Below are 21,162 nucleotides of genomic sequence, written 5' to 3' on the forward strand. Positions count from 1 at the left end.
CGAAACTCGAAAATGGGCGTCGACACAGGGCGTGCCAGTAATACTATCCCTAGTGTGACGTCCCCTGTACCCATGATCCCTCACGCGTCTAGGACCCTCAGATTGTATTTTTTCTGACATGAGGTAGCATGAGGAGTAGCGTGAGTACAGATGATCCAAGCAGATAGAAGATAGATAAGATAAGACTACAAGCATCCATGCGCCTTCTCTCAGAGGGGAGGAAGGGTGGGTCGCATGTGAATCTAAGCAGATACAAGCATCATAAATACGATTACGGTGAGTAATGTATCCCTTCTGAGGCTTGTGGAATCTGCTTAGATCAAGATGCTGTGCATAGATTAGCGAGCAGTGTTAGAAGGAGGTGGGATTTGAGAAGGGTCATGAGCAAATAAATGTCTTAGGACCGCTTGTCCCACTTGAATATCTGTCTTGGAATGGGTGTCAATGCAGTAGTGCTGAGTAAAAGTGTGAATAGAGCTCCAAGTAGCTGCTTTACAAATGGTGTCAAGGGGAACATTTGCAATGAAAGCCAGAGTGGCCCCAATGCCTCTTGTCGAGTGGGCTCTGGGCGTAAAAGGCAACGTTTTGTCAGAAAGAGAGTAACACAACTGAATACAGTTGACAATCCACCTGGAGATGGCACCCTTAGAGACGCGATCTCCCTCCTTGCCTGTGGCTACGGAGACAAACAGTTGATCTGTTTTCCTAAGCGGTCTGGTCTTGTTTACGTAGTAAAGGACCGCCCTACGCACACCTAGGGTGTGTAGTTTAATCTCAGCCGAGCTTTGTGGGTTTTGGAAGAAAGCCGGAAGCTCGATGGACTGGTTTACATGGAATTCGTAAATAAACTTAGGTGAGAACCTAGGGTATGTCCGTAAAACCAGCTTATCCTTATGAATAGTAAAGAAAGGATCCTGCACTGACAGAGCCTGAATTTCACTGACCCTTCTTATGGATGTAATGGGTACTAAGAAGGCAGTCTTATAGGTCAGGTGTTCGGGACTCGTTTTATGCATGGGCTCGAATGTGGGGCCCATGAGTTTAGATAGCACCACGTTCAGGTCCCATCCTGGTGGTGGGTTAGAAATAGGAGGGTGAAGTCTCTTTACTCCTTCCATGAAGGCCTTAACTACTGGTACTTTCCACCACGACACCTTGTTATGGGAAGTGGTGTATGCTGACAGGGCTGCCAGGTGTACCTTCAGTCAGTTAAAAACCAGCCCCGCATCCAGCAGGTGGAGCATGTAAGTAACAATAGTGGAAGGAGTGCAATCAACTGGGTTGACTTGCTTACTCTGGCACCAGATTACGAATCTCTTCCATTTGTGAAAGTAGCAGTGCCTCGTGTTGGGCTTCCTAGCCTCTTTTAGGATGTCCATACACCTCTGTGGTAATTTGAGATGTCCAAACTCTATGACCTCAGGAGCCATGCTGCCAGGTTCATTGAGTTGGGTTGAGGGTGCACTGTTTGACCTTGGTGCTGGGACAATAGGTTGTACCACCTCGGAAGTCTGATGGATTCGCACACCGCCAGTCTGCGTAAGTGTGGGAACCATGGTTGTCTCGCCCACATGGGAGCAACCAGGACGAGCGTCATCGATTCTCTGTTCATCTTGTTGACCACCTTCCTGATTAGAGGAGTTGGTGGAAAAGCGTACGCAAACATCCCTGACCAGTTCATCCACAGGGCGTTCCCCTGGGAGTCTGGTTGGGGGAACCTGGATGCGAATCCTGGGCATTGGCTTGTGGCGAATAGGTCTATAGTGGGGAAAACCCACTGAGAGAAGATATCTTCTACGACTTCTGTGTAGACACCACTCGTGTTCCTCTGGGAGGGGGTCTCTGCTCAGAGCATCTGCTAGGGAATTGAGATCCCCTGGAACATGTTGCGATGACAGGAAGATGTTCCGTCTGAGTGCCCATATCCAGATTTTCTGGGCAAGCTTGGACAGATTTGGCGAGCGAGTCCCTCCTTGTTTGTTCAGGTAGAACATGGCTGTAGTGCTGTCCGTCCGGATTTGCACTGACAGGTTTAAAAGGTAGGGTTCGAAAGCTTGAAGCGCTCTGAATACTGCCAGAGGCTCTAGAAGGTTGATGTGATTCTTGGCCACTGCGTGAGACCAGAGACCCTGAGCTGTGTGGTGGAGATGGTGAGCTCCCCACCCCGTCAGGCATGCATCGGTTGTGACTACCGCCTGTATCTCGGGATCGTAAAAGGGTTTCCCCTTGGACAGATTCTCTCTTGTCCACCAGTGAAGGCTTTGTACCAGTGTTGGCGAAACGACCACTAGATCGTCCCACTGACCATTTGCCTGAGACCACTGTTTCGCCAACCATTCCTGCATGGGACGCATGCGCAGGCGCGCGTGGGGGACCAGGTAAATACATGACGCCATCATGCCCAGCAAACGCATTGCTTTGCGTACCGTTATCTGGCGACTGGACTGGTATTGTGGAATTTGCAGCAGTATATTCTGAATTCTTTCCTCTGAAGGAAAGGTCAACCCCTCTAGAGTGTCTAGGATAGCTCCTAAGAATTGTTTGGATGTTCTTGGCACTATACTTTACTTTTTCTCGTTTATTGAGAAGCCCAATTCGAAGAGGAGGTCGATAGTCCTTTGAATGTTTGTTCTGCAAATTACTGGGGTTTCCCCCGTGATGAGCCAGTCGTCCAGGTAAGGGTACACCGGGATTGCCTCCCTGCATAGTTGTGCTGCCGCCACCGCCAGTACCTTGGTGAATACCCTTGGGGCCGAAGCTATCCCGAAGGGCAGTACCTTGAACTGGTAGTGCCGACTGTCCACCTTGAAGCGCAAGTATTTTCTGTGCGCTGGGAACATGGAAATATGAAAATAGGCATCTTTCATGTCCAATGTTGCCATGTAATCCCCCTTTTTTAGGAGGGGGATTACCTCTGGAGAGTTGTCATGCAAAACTTTTGGGGCTTGACATACTTGTTGGCAGGCCGTAAGTCCAATACTGGGCGCATTGTCAAATCTTTTTTTGGCACAAGGAAGTAAGTTGAATAAATACCCTTGTTTACCTGGTGTCCCGGGACGAGTTCTATCGCATCCTTTGCTAGCAGATTGACGATCTCTTCTAGGAGGATCTTCTGGTGTTCCAAAGAATGTATTTTTTGTCGTGGAGGATGGTCTCGGGAACGCTCTAGTAGTTCTATACAGTACCCCTCGGATACTGTTGACAGCACCCATCTGTCTGATGTGATCCCTTCCCAAGCTTGGGTGAAGTTGGAAATGCGTCCCCCTACTGGGGTTGCGTGAAAAGGGACCCTGAACGGAGCGTCACTATTTCGGTGGAGGCGTGCCGCCTCCTTTATTGGGGCTGCCTCTACCTCTACCACGTCCTCTCTTATTACCCCTGCCATAACCCTGGGTAGACTGCTGGTTATTATTGTTCCACTGTGTACCCTGCCCCTGGGAATAGTTAGAACCTCTTTGGGAATTTTGGCCGCGTGGGTGACAAAAATTGCCATTCCCTCTCTGATTAGGGGGTTTAGTGGTTAGCTGGCCTAGGGATTTGAGTGTTTCATACTCATCCTTAGCATTCTTTAGTGCGTCTTCGACAGCCTTACCAAACAACAGATCCGGCTCCACCGGTTTGTCCAATAGTGACGCTTGTGTTTCAGCCTTGAAACCAGACTGGTAGCCAAGCGTGTCTCTTAATAACAGTTCCTTCTGCTATTAATCTGCCTGCGTTATCCGCGGCATCAAAGGTTGCCTTTAAAATGCAACCGGACACGGCTCTTCCCTCCACTGAAACTCGTGCCAATTGGCTCTTTAAGGGTTCTGGTGCGGAGTCTATGAGTGCCGCAACCTCTTCTCACTGATGGCAGTTGTAGCTGGCCAACAGGGTGGTGGAGTTGGCAATCCTTGCCTGGTAGGCGGAAGTGGAGGCCACTTTCCTGCCTAACCCGTATAGTCTTTTGCCCTCCTTGTCGGGAGGAGCCTCGGACGATGATAAGGGTGTTCCAGCCCTCTTACGGGTGCTAGTAACAACCAGTGAGTCCGGCTTCAGATGCCCTCTTAAAAATAGTGGGTCTGATTGGGCCGCCTTGAAAAGTTTTTCAATCCTAGGGTTCACTGCTCTGGTGAGGTTAGGATTGAGGAGTGACGGGTCTATTCTTCTTTGAATAGATTTTAGGATCGGGATGGCCTGAGCAACAGGCCTCCTCTCCCCCACTAACTCTTCTGCAAAGTCTCTTTCCTCCTGGGCACCCTGGGTGTCGATGTGGAAATGTTCGGCTGCTCGAGACAGCACTTCATTCAGGAGCGGCTGGTTGTCGACAGGGGAGTCGGTAATGGGGGCCTCTCTTTCTACTGGGGAGTCTACCCTGTAGGGGTCTTCCTCCTCCTCATCTTGATCCTCATCATCCTCATAGTAGCCTGTCCCAGTTTGTTCCTCCACCATGCCCAAATCTGGATCCTCAACAAAGGATGTCTCTCCCTGGTAATGAGAGTAGGGCTGGACGTAGAAGGGGTCTGGAGACCCTGTTGGTGTCTCAAAGTGGGACCTTGTACTTGGAGGTATAGGATCCTTAGAGCCAGAGGGTGCTGACCCGTCGGGAGTATAAGCAAGAAAGTGCTCTGGGTTTTTTGCATACAAATCTGCCAAAGATGACATTCTTGACATTACCCTATCTATGTCAACACTGGTCCATTCTCTGGAACTGGGAATGACCCTTTCTAGGAGTTTTTCAAATTTATCCTGACTAGACTTGGTAGCCTGTGCAGGGGTTTTGGTATTATTACAAGACCTGGACTTGTCTTTCTGTTTTTGAGGAGTGGAGTGTTCTACGGGCTTGGAAGTGGGTAGAGACTGCTTCCTTTGCTGTTTCCCTCCCTCCCCGTGACTGGAGGAGTGTTTCCCGTGTGTTTTAGGGCCCTCTGAGCTTTTCGACGCCTGGCGCCGAGGTTCGGGGGTCTTGACCCTATCCTTCGAGCGTGGAGGTAGGGGTTCGGGATCTGTAGTAATTCGGTCTGCGGGCGCCGACTCTTGGAGTGCGGCCTGAGGGTGGAAGTCGGCTTCGTCTCCCGACGATCGAGCTTCCGTGACCTTAGGGAGCGAGGCACTCTTGGCAATAGTGGATGCTTGCCTGGCGTCGTGTGGCGATCTAGATCGAGAGCGCCCAGAGGACGCCGATTCGGACCGTTCTCTACATGCCTCTTTCCGAGAACTCGACGTGCGCGTCGATTCTCGGTTGGACTTTGTGTGTTTTGTGAAAGTGTCATGGGAAGCGCTCGTGTCGCCGGGGGTGTTCCCCATGCCGGTCGACCTTCCGAGGTCGGGGACTTGCGCTCGGCTGTCTTTCGCCGCCATAAAGCCCTCGCCATCCGAAAGTACGGCGTCGCTGCCATCGCTGAAGGCGCCCTCCGCTGCCATGGCTTCTTGACGCCTGCCGTGGTGGGCCCAACGCTTGATTGAACGGTCCTTAAGTGTTTTAGGCTTAAACCTACTACAGGCTCTGCAATTTGCCTCGGGGTGGTCCCTCGGCAAGCAGAGGTTGCACGTGGCGTGCCTGTCGACCCAAGGGTATTTGCGATTGCACTTGGGGCAGAATTGGAAAGGGGTACCCTCCATACGCACCTTGTGGCAGCGGGCTGGTAAATGTAGGAATATATAAGTGTGTCTATATATTACAAGAGTGTAGAGTATGACCACCCCCCACTCTCCCTACTTGCAGGGCCTTGGCCAGCGGCCCATGCCCGGGCTGAGATGGAAGCCTCGAGGCCCAAAATCGTCGTGCAGTCGACGGTCGAAATCCTCTCCGATCCGGCGTCGAGTGTAGAAATTCGGTATGTCGACATTGGGGTGGAGAAGGGGTAAAATGATCAATATTTTGCAAAATTATGGCTTAGTGCCAGGAACTCCGCGAAATGCTTCCGACCAGTATGGCGGAAAAAAACAATCTGAGGGTCCTAGACGCGTGAGGGATCATGGGTACAGGGGACGTCACACTAGGGATAGTATTACTGGCACGCCCTGTGTCGACGCCCATTTTCGAGTTTCGAAAAACAAACTGTAATACTCCGCAGCTTCCACTAGATGTCGGCCTATGCACAGCATGTGATCTAAGCAGATTCCACAAGCCTCAGAAATATATATATATAACGATGGGCTTAGTCTCCTCCTATCATGCATCAGTATTTAGGTATGACTGGTATGACTGTACCTATATGTACCACTGCTTAAAACCCAAGAATCTATCATGCACACCAGCAGCGAACACCCAGACTTCTCCCCAATGACTGTATTGTGTATCCTTACGTGTCGCAGAAAGCAGTGGCTGGCCCTTAGTGGGTGGTTGCAGCAGCTCTCCAGCTCCCGCAGGAAGTATTGACTGTGGAAGTCATAGAGCTTCTCCAGGTTGCCGAAGATCACACTGCGTTTACCACGCAAGTCTTGAGGAAGATCGAGCCGCTCCATCTCTGGGAAGTAGCAGTTGATAATGTAGGAGAGGGACCGAACATACTCCCTCTCTGTGGTTACCATCTCGTCGATAATGTGCCGCAGCTTGCTGCAAAAAAACAGATAATTAACCTTGCAATTATGTACACTGTGTACCGCACAGAGGCAACCCAACCTTATAAGGACATCCAGACACTGCAAGTTCGAAACATACATCACAGATATTGACAGCTTTGCTTGACAAAGATCTGACTATCCCAGCGGCATAGGCTTTCAGAGAAAATTGTCTGTTAGATTTCCTAGTTAGCCAGAGACAGCTGCCTGACTGACTAGCCTCTCACCATTTGAAGCACTGAGTGTCTACTTATCAAGAGCAAAATCATATTTTCCCCAAACTATGCCTTTTCCTGTCCACCAAACCGCCTCGTGAGTAAACGTCTGTGGTCAACATCATGACGTGCCCAGAAGCTTGTGCACCCTTTTACTCTTTGATTACTATTTTTAACAACTAGTTCTGTCCAGTTACCTGGTTTCATTGGACCACTGGCCATGGATGATGGCCTGCTGTGGACATAAGGCACCCCTTCATGATCTAGGGATGTTAAAGAACAGACCATGACCTTTTAAAGTGCAATTCTCATTTCTTCACAGGATGAGGAATTACTTACTGATAGGTTCTTTCAATGGCATGAAATTCAATATTCTGAAGCTGTATTCATGCCCGTCATGTTTTGGCTGCACCTGTGTTTTGCACTGCATCCAGAAGGCAAAATGCTCTGTGACCAGCAGCCAGTGGCCTTTCACTTGCACCACCTTATGTTCACGTTACAGGAATCGGACAAAGGGGCTTGACAAAAACATGCGCGGTCAATGAGCCAAACCACCCCCTAAACCTGTACACATTTTGCACATCTGTTGAATTTCACCAGTGACTTTGCAAACTCACTACCTCCATATTTTGTACACATATTTACTTGAGCAAAGTAAACATTGTTGGTGTAAATGAAAATGTATTCATGTGAATTGACCAGTTATTTTATGTTGTAAAGCTTTGATAAAGCACTAATCTCTACTGGAGTGGTCTTACAGTGCCTGCACCTTGTCTGAAAAACTGACACCCCCGCCTGGGTAACCAGACCATAGCCAGCGCAGTTTCTACATATTATTGCGCCATGGGTAAAACAACAGATAACAGCCCCCTCAAGTTGCACCACTACCCCGGCACTGCCTCGCCAACATTATTAAATCATTGCAATTTAAATAACGTTTTATTGAACTGTACTTAAGAAGTACCAGTAAATTAGGGATAACCTAACCTGATTAATGGGCTTAATAGCTACTGTAAAGTAACAACCAGTATCACATGAAGCTTGAATGTGGTCTGGGACACCTCCCTAACGTCCCAAATTGCAGAATATGAACATTGGAGGTTTAAGTTTCTAATGCACTCACTCAATTCTTGATGTTCACCATATATAAATGATAGGTCTGAGAACACATTAATTGTATAAGCACTGCACCTGTTTATTGTTCACTAAATATGACTTAAACATTTCAAGAATATAAATTGAAAAAACAACAAGGCTTGATCAGGCCAAATTAGATTAGTGAGCCGACATGTGTTTTGAGAAAATCTTTCTCTTCATCAGGGCAGTCAAAGTACACAAACTGAAGCTATTATGCAAAACAAATTCTTTATAATGGGTTCAATCTCTGCAAGACAATGGTACTAATATCTGGAACACTGTAAATACTGGTAGGGGGTGTCTGTACTTCCGCTCTCTATATGGTAGAGGAGAGGCACAGAACACCCCAGCCAAGATTCTCTATTTGATAGCAATGGACGAGCAATCAAGGCCTAGCTTCTCAGGAGGTTATGCAGGCTGGTTCTTAAGTACAGTGTAGTCCCCGAACCCCCACAAAGGAATGTCCACACACTGTATTACTGAAAACACAGTCTTTATATAATTAATATTGAAAGGTATGTACACGATCACAATAACGCACTTTGTACTCGGAAGTCAATAATGATAAATATATACAATTCTAAAGTGGTACCACTAATGTTATCGAATCTCATTAAAGTGCATCAACTGTACGGTTAAAATGTCACACAGATTAATAACAAGGAAACCAGCAATAGAGATAGGCAGGAACGTAAGATGGTTGAAACAATAGGCAGAATTCTGGCCCTGTTACCTAGACACAGTTCTGTGTGGAGATCCCTCCCCCTGGGCAACCTGTAAAATAAGATATATCGCACAAGCCCAGTCCGTATGTTCTATAGTCTCACTTCTTCCTATTAAGGTTTTATGTACCTGGTGGAGTAGAGTTCTCCGACGATGCGTGGACCGATCCTTCTTGAGTGCCTCCCTTTCAGGCAGGAGCCACAGATCGTCAAGAGGTGTCAGGGAACTTGGCGTTCGGTGTCGGGGAATCAACGGCCCTTCTTGAGTGCCCTCCCTTTAAGGCAGGAGTCACAGGTCGTCGAACGTCCAACGGTGAACAGGGTGAACTACGGCAGGGAAGTGGCAGCTTCATTCCTAGAGGTGCTCGTCGACGACAGAGCGTTGGCGTCCTGCAAGGAAGAGGCGTGCGGGGCACCTTGGTGACGATAGTTCCGGACTGCAAAGAGATGATGAAGAACTGTGGCCCAGCAAGAGCGTCGAGTCGTCAGCGTCTCTGTGGTCTTCAGGTGGCGGGAAACCCACCGGTGGATGCTCCTCGGCGCGTCGACGGTCCGGCCTTCTCCAGCAGGAGACAAGCGGATGACGATGCAGGCGAGAGCGTCCGATGATCAATGGAAGTTCTTAGGCAAACGGGAGCACGGCGGCTCCGGTCGGCGACGGCTGTCGTCGACAGTGGCGGACAACAGTCCTAGTGCTTCCCCTTGGAGTTCCGCAGCAGTCCCCGTATCGGGTCGGCAGTCTGTCGAAGGTCTGTCTACCTGGGAGCTTTGGCAAAGATCAGCTGTGCACGATGGTCCCTCGTAGCTCGGGAAGAGGGCGCCTTACCAGGTCCTCTCTGGGTCAGTCCTTGGAGGCACAGCAGCCTTCAGATTGTGAAGGAGAGCAACAGCAATTCTTCTCGTCCAGCAGTGCTTCAAGGTCAAGCGTCAGTTACTCCAGTTACTCGTCGTAGTGGACTTCAGCTTCTGAACACGATTCCTAGCAGTGAGAGGTCCCCAGATATACTGTTGATCTCCCATTCATTCCGCTGGGTCACACTCAAGCATCCAATCACGACTACGGGCATTCATGCAGGCAGGCAGCCAATCAGGCACACAAGGTATTCAGACCATTCACTTCTCTCCAGACACTCAGAACAAGTTATGTGTATTGGGACAAGTACCGAGCCATTCAACACTCCAAGCTGCATTCATACCGGTTTCGGGCAGGGTTGTCTCAGTCATTGTGTCAACCACCAGATACTAGACAACCACAACACAGAATGCATATTCGTCACACACTCTATTCACCCAGGTCCCACCCACAGGAGGTACCCACAACATACATCACCGGGAAGGCTCCAGCTAGTCTGGCTGGGCCTTCACAACAACACCATATATGGCATTTCCACCCAACAGCCAGTCAGGGGGAAGGGACAGAGTCAGGGCTTCCCAGGACTTTGGAAAAACAAGGTAATGGGTAATAGAAAGCAAGAGGCCACAGGGGCCATCTTGTTTTCCATCCGGAATCAACTGATCCCAATGGCAGGGCCGGGGTATCCCAAAATGGAGGATACTCCGCGCACCTGGCAAATTCAGCATGGAGCTGCCAACAGCCCATACCCAGGTCTGCGGGCCACCCACAGGTGCCCAAAAACATACACTAGGGGCACAGGGTTGTACCCCCGCCCATGGGTGCCATAAGGGTATCCCACAGATCCGTTCACCAAGCCAAAAGAAAGAGAGCTGCACCGCCAGGAGTCCCACATGAACTCCTGCACGGAACACACGACAGAACACACGATAAAAAGCAGTAAAGGACAAGGATACGGAGGCCCTGTCCTCCGATGCATTTCCAGCATCACAAACACGCAACATAATCAGTTGCTGGGAAACCGATTTTTATTACTGATCAGCTCCACGTTATCAGGAGATTGATCTGCCAGAAGTGGTACATGACAGGCTACCATCTTTGGGAATCCGCTAACGTGCTGCATGGCCTTAAATTAAAACAGCTACTTACTCAGGAGGCCAATGGTCGCTGAAATTCGATCTATTTGGAGATACAGGAGAACGCTTCAAGAAAATGGATCAATATGAAGATTGTAATGACCAATTTTGAACTAACTTACTAGATATTAGAACCATTATACTGCAGAGATTGCACCCAGTACTAACATCACACATTATAAACAATTTGATTTTGCATATTAGCTTCATTTTGTGTAGTTTGAGTGCCCTGATGGTGTTCCCTTAAGCTCTAAACCATTACCCGTTATTTTCCCAACTCCTGTCCCCTTTGCCTACAACTTACAGGGCAGCAAAAAACATATTGGTTCACAATATTGTCTTTTTCTCAACACATCCCAAATTATTATTTTTTTTATCTCCCAATAAACAGCATAGTTTGCCATTGTGATTCCCAGTCACCTAAACACATGTTCTACAGTCCTCATCTTTCACGTAACAGAAGAGTGCATTCTGGGAATTGGAGCCCTCTTTGGTTTCAACTGGATTAACATACCAGAAAACAATGATATTCCAAAGAAACCCCAGTGGTGTCCATATGGTGGTATCCAGTGCCTTCCTGAAAAAGCAAGGGGCTGATCCGAACCTACCGGCTAACTTTCGCCCTGTGTCTCTCCTTCCACACTACTCTAACATGCTTGAAAGGGTTATGTTCCACCGTTTTACCAATTTCTTAGACATCCACAACCTTCAAGACTCCAATAAGCAGGTTTCTGATCCTGTCACTCCGCAGAAACTGCTCATGACTGTGTCCAACGATATCGCTTCTGTTAAGCACTCCAACCTATCCTCTATCATAATTCTTCTTGACCGGTCTGCTGCCTTTCACACTGTCGATCACTCTGATCTCCTTAATACTCTTTCTTTTTGGGATTCGTGAGTGAGCCCTTTCCTGGATTAAATCCTACCTTGCACCCTGCCAATTCTCTTTCTCCTGGAGCAACGCCACACATCAACTCACTCCTCGAACTGCTGTTCCACAAGGCTCTGTCTTGGGTCTGCTCCTCTTTACACTCTACACCTCTGCTCTTGGGCCACTAATCTCCTCCTTGGGTTCTTGTACCAACTCTTTGCGGATGACACCCAAATCTTCTTCTCTTTTCCTGAACTCTCTATCAAAATTTCCAACCGTCTCTCTGCCATTAAATATTGGATGGCTTCACACACTCTGATGTTAAACTCTACCAAAGCAGAGGTTCTCTTCTCTGTCAAAAGCTCTCTCATATCTCTTCCTCTGCCTAGCCAGTTCCCAGCTGACTCTCTCCCTACTCTTCTTCAGCTAGAAACCTTAGCGTCATCTATGATCCTTTTTACACCTTCCCTACTTTCATCTCCAAAATGGAACAGCAGTTCACCTCAACGTCCTTAATGTTGGTAATATCAGGCACCTCCTTCCTTTCAACACTGCCAAGCATCTCTTAACCACTCTTGCCTTCTCTAAACTGGTCTCCCCAAATATGCTTTCTGGCCTCTTGACAAGATCATTCACTTCACTACTAGGACTCTCTTTGAACTCCCTCACTTCACACCTACTTCTTTGTACCGCCACCAGGCTGGATGGCTGATGATGCAAAACAGGGCCAGATTTAAATGTCTTCTCCTGGTTCACAAATCTATCTACAGTAAGGTACCACTGTATCTATCCTCCTATATCCATCTCTAAAAGCCTTCTCGTAATCTCTGCTCTGCCTCCTTGACTACCCTTGTGGCTCCTGGCCCTTCCTGTGCTTCCTCAAGCTTCTGCTCCTTCTCTCTTCGTGCTCCACTTGCATGGAATTCTCTTCCCCCGGACATTCGAGAAACAGTCTACATGGATTTGTTTAAAACCCAAACTAAATTCCTACCTCCTCGTCTCCGGGTTAACCTCTTAACCTTCCTCTCATCTGCCTACTAGCTAACATTTTTCCATTGCCTCTAACTTGCCTCTGTCCCTCACTTCCTCACTTCCTCTTCCTCCACTCTAGCACTTCACCCATCAAGGTCACATTCCGAGCACAGCTGGCAGTACCGCATATCTGCACTGAAAAATGTCCAATGCTTTCTATAACTGCAATGTAAGTCTATGCGGTTATGGAAAAAAGGAGCATTCAAGTCACAGTTCAGCAAAAGAGGCACCGATATGCCAGTGATGACCCATGGCAGAAGAGGGCCATCCAAGGACTCCCCGCTTGCTATCTGTGCTGATGGAAGATGATGTAGGTGCTTGAGCACAGTGCAAGAGCTTCCTATGTCGAGATTGCAACTTCAGGGGAAACAGCAGTACAAGTGGAGACCCAATGAGTGAGGAGCCAAAAAGAAGATCTTAAATCTTGGACACTACCTACTGCTGGTGCATTGCAGGAACAATGGGTTTTTCCAACAAGAGCTGGTCCATTTCAGCGATTCCAGGTGAGATATTCCTCTAGATCGCAAGAGGCTATCTTCAGACGAGAAGGGTGCACCGGGTAGCTCCTGATGGACAACAGTGTCCAACTGATCAGACAGTATTTAGCAAGATGAAAGATAAGACATAGCACAGATGCACGGAATCATCCCAGGCCAATGGGTAAAATGTGTTAACAGGTTAATAATAAAAGAGTCTACAGTTGGCTGCAGAATCATACTGGGAAGAGAAAGAAGTGTTAGCAGCTTGACCGTCCACAGACTAAGGAGCAACCAAGTGACAACATTTTAGCTGATGAGGATACTCCAGTCTAATAGCAACATGGTTGCCGACATCCACCGATAGAACTCACACGGACATACAGGAAATATTATAATGAGTGAGACAAACACAAAAGAAAATGAAACAACATTTGAATAGCAGAATGCTGGCTAAGCTTATACAGTTAAACCCTATAGTAATAGAGCACAAACAAGTGAAAACATTATGTCTCCATCGATGGTAACAAGAGAAACCATCAAGACATCCAAGAAACACCAACACAACAAAACAAGAAAAGATCAAAAGAAACCTAAAGAGGCAGCATGTGGTGATGACATGATTTGGGAATCAATGATCAGGGTCGTATGGAAGGGAAGAACAAGAACAGTCATAAAGAAGACAGAGTGCCCAGAATGGATATTTTGAATCATACCATTCCTGCTGAATTTAAGCAGACATCTCATAGGAGGCCATCATAAGCCAAACGACTCCTGCCAAGACCTAAGGACTGTGCACTACACAAAGCTTCGGTCAGCATTCTTTTCTTTGTTTACAAAGGGAGGTATTTGGGGTGCCTGCTTGCTATTCCCCTCGTTTCCCATCAGAGGCCAGACCCAAAGACAGTGTACTATGTGAGCGCGCCAGCACATGTGCTTCAGAAAGGAGGACAGCTACAGAGCTGGCAGACGCATGCCACAGCGCTCTCCGGTCCTCCCTCTTACCACTCTTTCAGGCTTTCCAGTTACAGTGTGCTAGGATTACCTCAAAATTCATGACACATCTTTAGATTGGTCACTCTTTGGGGTTCCAGGTTCCATTAACTATTATGGAACCGTTTCACATTAATCCTTGTTTACACAGGCCGGTTTCAGGTTTTCCATAACACACTCTGTACCATTGAGCCTTGTTTATGTAGGGCTTCCAGAATGCACCTATAACAGCACTGATAGATTTCGTTTAACAGAGGGCCCCCAGCACCAGCAGACCAGAGGGCACAAGGCTATTTTATTTTGTTACAGAACATGTCTTATCTATATCCTCCTTACTGTAGGAGAGGTTTCAGTCTTAATTCTGGGTTATGGAGCAGTTGTATTACTTTTCTCAAGACTGCAGATGCTTTTTTCTACTCCATTGCCCTTTTATTATCATCTCTGAACATTAAATGCAGACGCCTATACGCAGCATTCTCCTTTTTGCCTCCATCCCACAGATCTGCGGTGCTTCTCTCTACTGGAGCAACACCTTTTCAGAGCAATAACTGCCTTCCCATTTCCCGACCCCCCTTCAACCAAGGGCCTATAAGGATTTGGTATGGGCTAATGGGGGCCTAGTGGCTGTGTTAACCACTTTCAGAATCAAAATTAGAAATGTGTTAGTTGGTTGGTGTTAGGAGCAAAGATTAAGAGTTGGATGTACTTCAAAATGAAGACCTCGCTAGAATGTGTTTTGAATCCTTAAATAGGAGGTTTTAGTTGCTCTGAATCATGGATCCTGATTTGCATGCCTCACTCGGTGCCATAAAAAAGAGTTACCAGCAGGTAGAATGCGCTTAACGACTGAAAGACACTCACAAACTGTAGGTGGCGGACACTGTCAGTAAACCCTGGCTTTTGAGCCAACATCACATGGCATCAGTGGCCTATTACTTGCAGCATTCTACAGGATCAAAAGGCAGTAAAGCGGAAGGCATGGCCACGCCATGATGGGAACTATTCAGAACGACTCAATAGGTTTACTTGGTTGCACATTGAAAAGTAGCACTGTAAGCCATGTGAGAATTCAAGTTGTAATCTTTCTCACAATGTTAATTGTTATTATTTCTCTGTATTTGTTGTTCCATTGTACAGCGCCTTGGTGTAAGGCGCTCAATAAACCAATCAATCAATCAATCCCGCAGAGCTGGTCAATATAAGAAGGTGAGAGTTACCTGAAGAGAGGACATTTTGAACTGTGTGGCTAAATGTTCACTGCTCTGAACTAGCCAGTATGATGTGCGTGGCACAATCGTGTATTGAGGCATAAGAGATACAGGGTAAACGTGTATGTTGTCTCAAGTCTCAAGTGCTTTGGTGATTTTGAGTTTTGTTCTTTCAAGTACTAGTTGGACTTCCTCTGCACAAACCCCGAAGGCCTGTGGTGTCAAATGTGCCCGGGGAAGAAGGAAACCTCCCTTCTGAAGACCAGAAAATAAAGTTCTGCAGCAGAGCACATGACTAGCAGTGGGCCCCGGACTAGTGACTCTAGGAACCGAGGAGAAAGTAGTAAGGTATATAGAGCTGATGCCTCAGCTTGTTCTTCTCCCTTGTGGCATGGCCCACTGTGGCACACTCCAGTCCTTCAGAATAGCGTATGTAGATTGCTGCACAGTGTCGTGGTCTGGGACTGCACACCGTCTGCACACCTGGAGCAGTGCCAGCCCTCGCAACATGCAAGCACCCACTGGTTACATAGTATTTTGACTGCGTCCTACACTCTGGTACCTCTGCCTCTACAATGTCGATCACAGTATTTGTGGCCATGCCGCACATGCCCTCAACTGGCTGTAGGCTTCTGCTTCTAATTCCTCTGCTCTTGTGAACCTTAATAGGACAAGAGAGCCCGGATTTTGGAGTGAATGATGCACAAACGGGCACCATCATGGAGAAAAACTACAAACTGTGTACATGCATGCATAGTACAACCAACACAATCCACTTCAGACAGAACAAGGTCTCCCTAAATTCAGGCCTCTCAGCTTCTTGCTTAATCTGTTCTGATGGGGTGCCCCCATTTAACTTTACTAGTCGTATGGAACTAAACGCAGCTGGGTTGTTTGCTGGTTTGTTTGCATGTGGCTGTTTTGCTCTTACCTGGGTGCCTTCTTACCCTTAAGGAAACCTCTTATCCAGTTTAAGTAGGCTTGTCTAACGTGTGGCCTTTTTCTCCAACTCTTCCTTTATTGCCCTTGTTCTGCCCCATATTAGGCCAATCTTTTCTTCTTCCTACATTTCTCTCTATCCTAAACTTTCAGTGACACCTATGTTTCCCAATGGAATGCATTTATCTTACTTTCATAGAGTGAATAGTCACCCCCACTTTGTAACGCGGGTACTTTAACACCACAGACCTGCTAGCAGAGTGTGTGTGCACTTGGCCTCGTCATGGCTGAATTTTGACACCAGGAGCTGCCACTTGTCCCAATGTCTTGGAAGATCCAAGTAACACAAAGAGTTCATTGACAAGTAATTGATGTGCGGCAGTTGTAAAGCTACAGTATGCAAGTAGGAATACCTATGGTGATATTTGAAAGAACGTAAACCACACACTAAGCCCAGAGTCTCTTGGACATGAAGAGGGTCTCATGGGGCTTTCAATGTCTCATGAATGAATGCAGACTACTGGGGACAACATAGGTGTAATGTGTTCAAATGAGCTTTTCCAAGAGAAGATCTTTTTCTCAGAAGGAAGATTTGCTAAACCAAGTAGTGTTGTTTTATGTGTGTTTTATTTTGCAATTACCTACCTACATGCCCACGAGGGATCCTTTAACAAACTCCTGTGGACTTGTTTTAATTGAGGTATTGCCATTCATTCCCCCTTCTGCCCTCGTTTAATCTCATGCTCAGCCCTCTGACAGTTCTTGTTTTGGTCTCTTTGAAGGTCAGTGAAACATGTACCGTTTTTTGTTTATTCTAAATAGCAGGCTCACTCCCTGATGGCAGTGTATTTACATTGGCAACAATGGCATATTGGAGTTGTGTCGATACATGGACATCCCACGACCCATTAGAGTAGGACCATGTCTACGTATCTCGGAAGACACACGCAACACGGGGGTACCTCAGGAAACAAGCTAAGTGGGCTTGTCTAGCCGCGGTCGTGCCTGGAAGGACGCACACCTAACCCAGAGGCTCCTGTTGCTTCTGTCTGGGAGGAGATGTGATCTAGTAGCTCAGTACCTTACATTGGGAAATAGACACCTCCGAGTATTTTCTAATGCCTGATTCGGCACTTCTATGTTATGTTACTGGGAATTATACCATGCACTGCTTACATTTGTATCGTCTACAGGTGCTGTAAATTGAGAGATCCAGTTCCTTCCAATACTGTTTAATTATGTGCACCCACTATGCATCGTGTACTTAGTTATCTGATTTCAACTGGACCCTTGGACCATATGTCCGATTATTAATGTTTGAGATTCTACAATCAAAGAGATTGTCTATACATAAATGCACACGCTATATCAAACACCTTAAGAAAAACAAATATACATTTGGAATCTGGCTCACGTGAAGAGGGCTTGCTGGGTCACTCACTGCCTCCGTGTATAAAGGGAACACAAGCACAGCTTCATTGTTTGCATCCCTGTCTGGAACAGCAAACTAGCATTCGGGCCGGAATACACCCCTTGACTAGAACATAGGAAAAATAGTTTGAAATCCTGGCCCGAGCGAAGACAGTTGAAGTCTGCCCCTACGCCAGTACTAACACAATGCTGCTGGTCTGCTGTAAATCTGCTGTAAGTGAATGTCTGCTGCGCTTGACAGAAATTAATGCTCTCTGTTGTGTACACAGCTTCTCAGAAGTCCATGCTATATTTGCAGACCTGCTGGGTCAAGATAACATTTGCTCCTTTGCTTCTTACCTGAGAGAGAGAGAGAGAGAGAGAGTACGCACCAGCAGGGTAAGCGCGATAGGAAGTCAGCAGAGGAAAGTGAATGGGCCATAGATTCTGAAGACTGAGTGTCCTCACCAGTAGAGAAACAAGGGAGCTTCATTGTAATTAGTATGAGGTAGGCAGAGTAAAACCTATGAGAGGACCGCGGAAGGAGATCAGTTTGTGGTACCAATATTTGAATTTAAGGGTTCACCTGCCCTTGGTGAGGCCCACAGCATCAGAGGAGCAAATGGGGTCAGACAGCAGGTGAGGAACATGGGGCCCCCAGAAAAAAGGAGGGGCCTTACCATGCAGACCTGGCCTGGTCTGACAACACTTCATCCCACGCAGTTTTATGTCCAGTACTTTCTAGCAGCTCATACAATTTCAAGGTTCTCTTTATGATTGTAGCATGGTGCTTGCAACAGCTACCTGGGATGGAATGTGGAATGCCATGGAACCTGGAGGGCCCTGTGGTTCCATGAGTGACCGTTGGTCATCCAGGTTATGAGAGCCAAGCTGGAAGGATGCCTCTCATCTGTTCTCCCTCTTTCCTACTAGCCTGATATATGAAACATATTCAAGAACCTATTCCTTTTGTACTTGCGCGTCTTAGTGGTCCTTGAGTCCTTCCTGCCTCCATCAGATAAACACAGATACTACAATAAAATAAAAATCTGGCTCACGTGAAGAGGGCTTGCTGGGTCACTCACTGCCTCCGTGTATAAAGGGAACACAAGCACAGCTTCATTGTTTGCATCCCTGTCTGGAACAGCAAACTAGCATTCGGGCCGGAATACACCCCTTGACTAGAACATAGGAAAAATAGTTTGAAATCCTGGCCCGAGCGAAGACAGTTGAAGTCTGCCCCTACGCCAGTACTAACACAATGCTGCTGGTCTGCTGTAAATCTGCTGTAAGTGAATGTCTGCTGCGCTTGACAGAAATTAATGCTCTCTGTTGTGTACACAGCTTCTCAGAAGTCCATGCTATATTTGCAGACCTGCTGGGTCAAGATAACATTTGCTCCTTTGCTTCTTACCTGAGAGAGAGAGAGAGAGAGAGAGAGAGAGAGAGTACGCACCAGCAGGGTAAGCGCGATAGGAAGTCAGCAGAGGAAAGTGAATGGGCCATAGATTCTGAAGACTGAGTGTCCTCACCAGTAGAGAAACAAGGGAGCTTCATTGTAATTAGTATGAGGTAGGCAGAGTAAAACCTATGAGAGGACCGCGGAAGGAGATCAGTTTGTGGTACCAATATTTGAATTTAAGGGTTCACCTGCCCTGGATGAGGCCCACAGCATCAGAGGAGCAAATGGGGTCAGACAGCAGGTGAGGAACTTGGGGCCCCCAGAAAAAAGGAGGGGCCTTACCATGCAGACCTGGCCTGGTCTGACAACACTTCATCCCACGCAGTTTTATGTCCAGTACTTTCTAGCAGCTCATACAATTTCAAGGTTCTCTTCATGATTGTAGCATGGTGCTTGCAACAGCTACCTGGGATGGAATGTGGAATGCCATGGAACCTGGAGGGCCCTGTGGTTCCATGAGTGACCGTTGGTCATCCAGGTTATGAGAGCCAAGCTGGAAGGATGCCTCTCATCTGTTCTCCCTCTTTCCTACTAGCCTGATATATGAAACATATTCAAGAACCTATTCCTTTTGTACTTGCGCGTCTTAGTGGTCCTTGAGTCCTTCCTGCCTCCATCAGATAAACACAGATACTACAATAAAATAAAAACGTAGACTAGGTTTTCAGGGACCAGCCTCTGCTGTTGAGAAGGAAGCCGCCCACAAACATCCCCAGGAATTAAGAGTGGTTGAACCAAAAACTATTTGGCTGACACCGAGCCACCAGAATCATACAGCGCCCTTACAATCTCTTGAAATACACCTCTATATCCACTTCCAGTATAAATGAAAGGCATCCTCTTAGTGGGGGGATGACTTGCCCATAACAAAGGCTAATTGAGCCCACTTGAACATTCTAACCATGCAAACAGGATTTGCTTGCAGGTTCTGAGTGTAAAATCGACGCCTGAAAGCATTGTTCAAAGATGGGAAGCCCATGAACACAATTCTACATCCAAAGAGCAAAGAGTGCCTCTTAGTTTATTTACTTTGAACATTGTCATGGCGTTGTCTATTTAGATGAGGACTCATTCGTTTTGTAGGATGTGGCTGCAAACTTTGGCTCATCTAACGTTATGGGCAACAACTCCCATCAGCCTCCAACATACCCAGTGGTTAGGGATCATGGGAGTTCTAGTACAAAACATTCGGAGAGTGACAACAGGTTGTACATACACTACTGCCTTGTGGGCATAGTAGAAAGGACTCATAGCAAGATAAATAGCTTTCAGCTCCAAGACAATCATGTTGAAATGTCTGGTCCTGAGAGAATCAGAGGTGGCAAACCCTGTAAGGACCAAGGTTTGCACCTCAGCCAAACTTTAAGTCAAAGACGTTTGATAATACACAGGTGCGTGTGGCAGAAGAGGAGCCATTCGAGTAGGCTGAAGTGACTGACCCTAACTAAAGGCCCTCTCTGCCGATTTCCCATATGGGAATATAGGCAGATTGAGGATCCTGTTCCTGCCTTCAAAGGGAGGGCTAGTCTAACTGAGTCTGGTGCATCCTAAAGCACAATGCCATTAGACACAAGGCACTCTAGAAACCCTGGACAGGCCTTGAATTGATTAAAAACGGCTTAAGTACATGCACACTCTTCGGGGGTAGATGAGCTGTGCTCCTTTCACATACCAGAACTCCCTTACAAATAGATTATTCTAATGTGGTGTAAGTGAGGGTTTTAAAATGTTGACTTATAAGCGCAGGTGATACAAATGATGCATGACAGAATGGAGGGACACGGGAAGAGGGTGTATAGCTACTTCCATTTATTCCAGTATGGATGTATGGAGCCCTCTTGACAACAATAAGGGTTCCCTTTGACAACCAGGCTATCATCTTGGAAACCAAGGTGGACCCACTTTCAAGGAAATTGACTGAACCTTGAACATGCAGAATATCTCCTGCAATGCTTTCTGATGGGTATATGCCAGTCTCATACTTCAGATAATTTGCACAAAGCCAGTGACTCTTCTTTAGAGAAACATACAGACTCAATGGTTGCCCAAGATGGTACAATGGCATCTAATTCTATTGCCTACAGCAAAGATGTGATAATAAAAGCTAATGTTGCACTCCTGTAAGGAAGCTGGCTCTATCATCCATAGAGCTAAGAGTTTTTGGATCT

The 21,162-nt window shown here is 47.1% G+C and overlaps 1 protein-coding gene across 3 annotated transcripts in view; it reads right to left on the reverse strand.

Moving 5' to 3' along the window:
- LOC138447912 (pleckstrin homology domain-containing family G member 4B-like) overlaps positions 1 to 21,162 on the reverse strand; it is a 1,180,303-nt gene that overhangs the window by 160,170 nt on the left and 998,971 nt on the right. For all 3 annotated transcript variants that reach the window (XM_069604450.1, XM_069604440.1, XM_069604433.1), the window contains exon 15: positions 6,286 to 6,535. In XM_069604450.1, coding sequence (XP_069460551.1) covers positions 6,286 to 6,535 — 250 coding nt within the window. The remainder of the gene's footprint in view (positions 1 to 6,285; positions 6,536 to 21,162) is intronic.

The sequence above is a fragment of the Ambystoma mexicanum genome, chromosome 1p (genome assembly GCF_040938575.1).
Source record: "Ambystoma mexicanum isolate Mex_15411 chromosome 1p, UKY_AmexF1_1, whole genome shotgun sequence".
NCBI classification, from domain to species: domain Eukaryota; kingdom Metazoa; phylum Chordata; class Amphibia; order Caudata; family Ambystomatidae; genus Ambystoma; species Ambystoma mexicanum.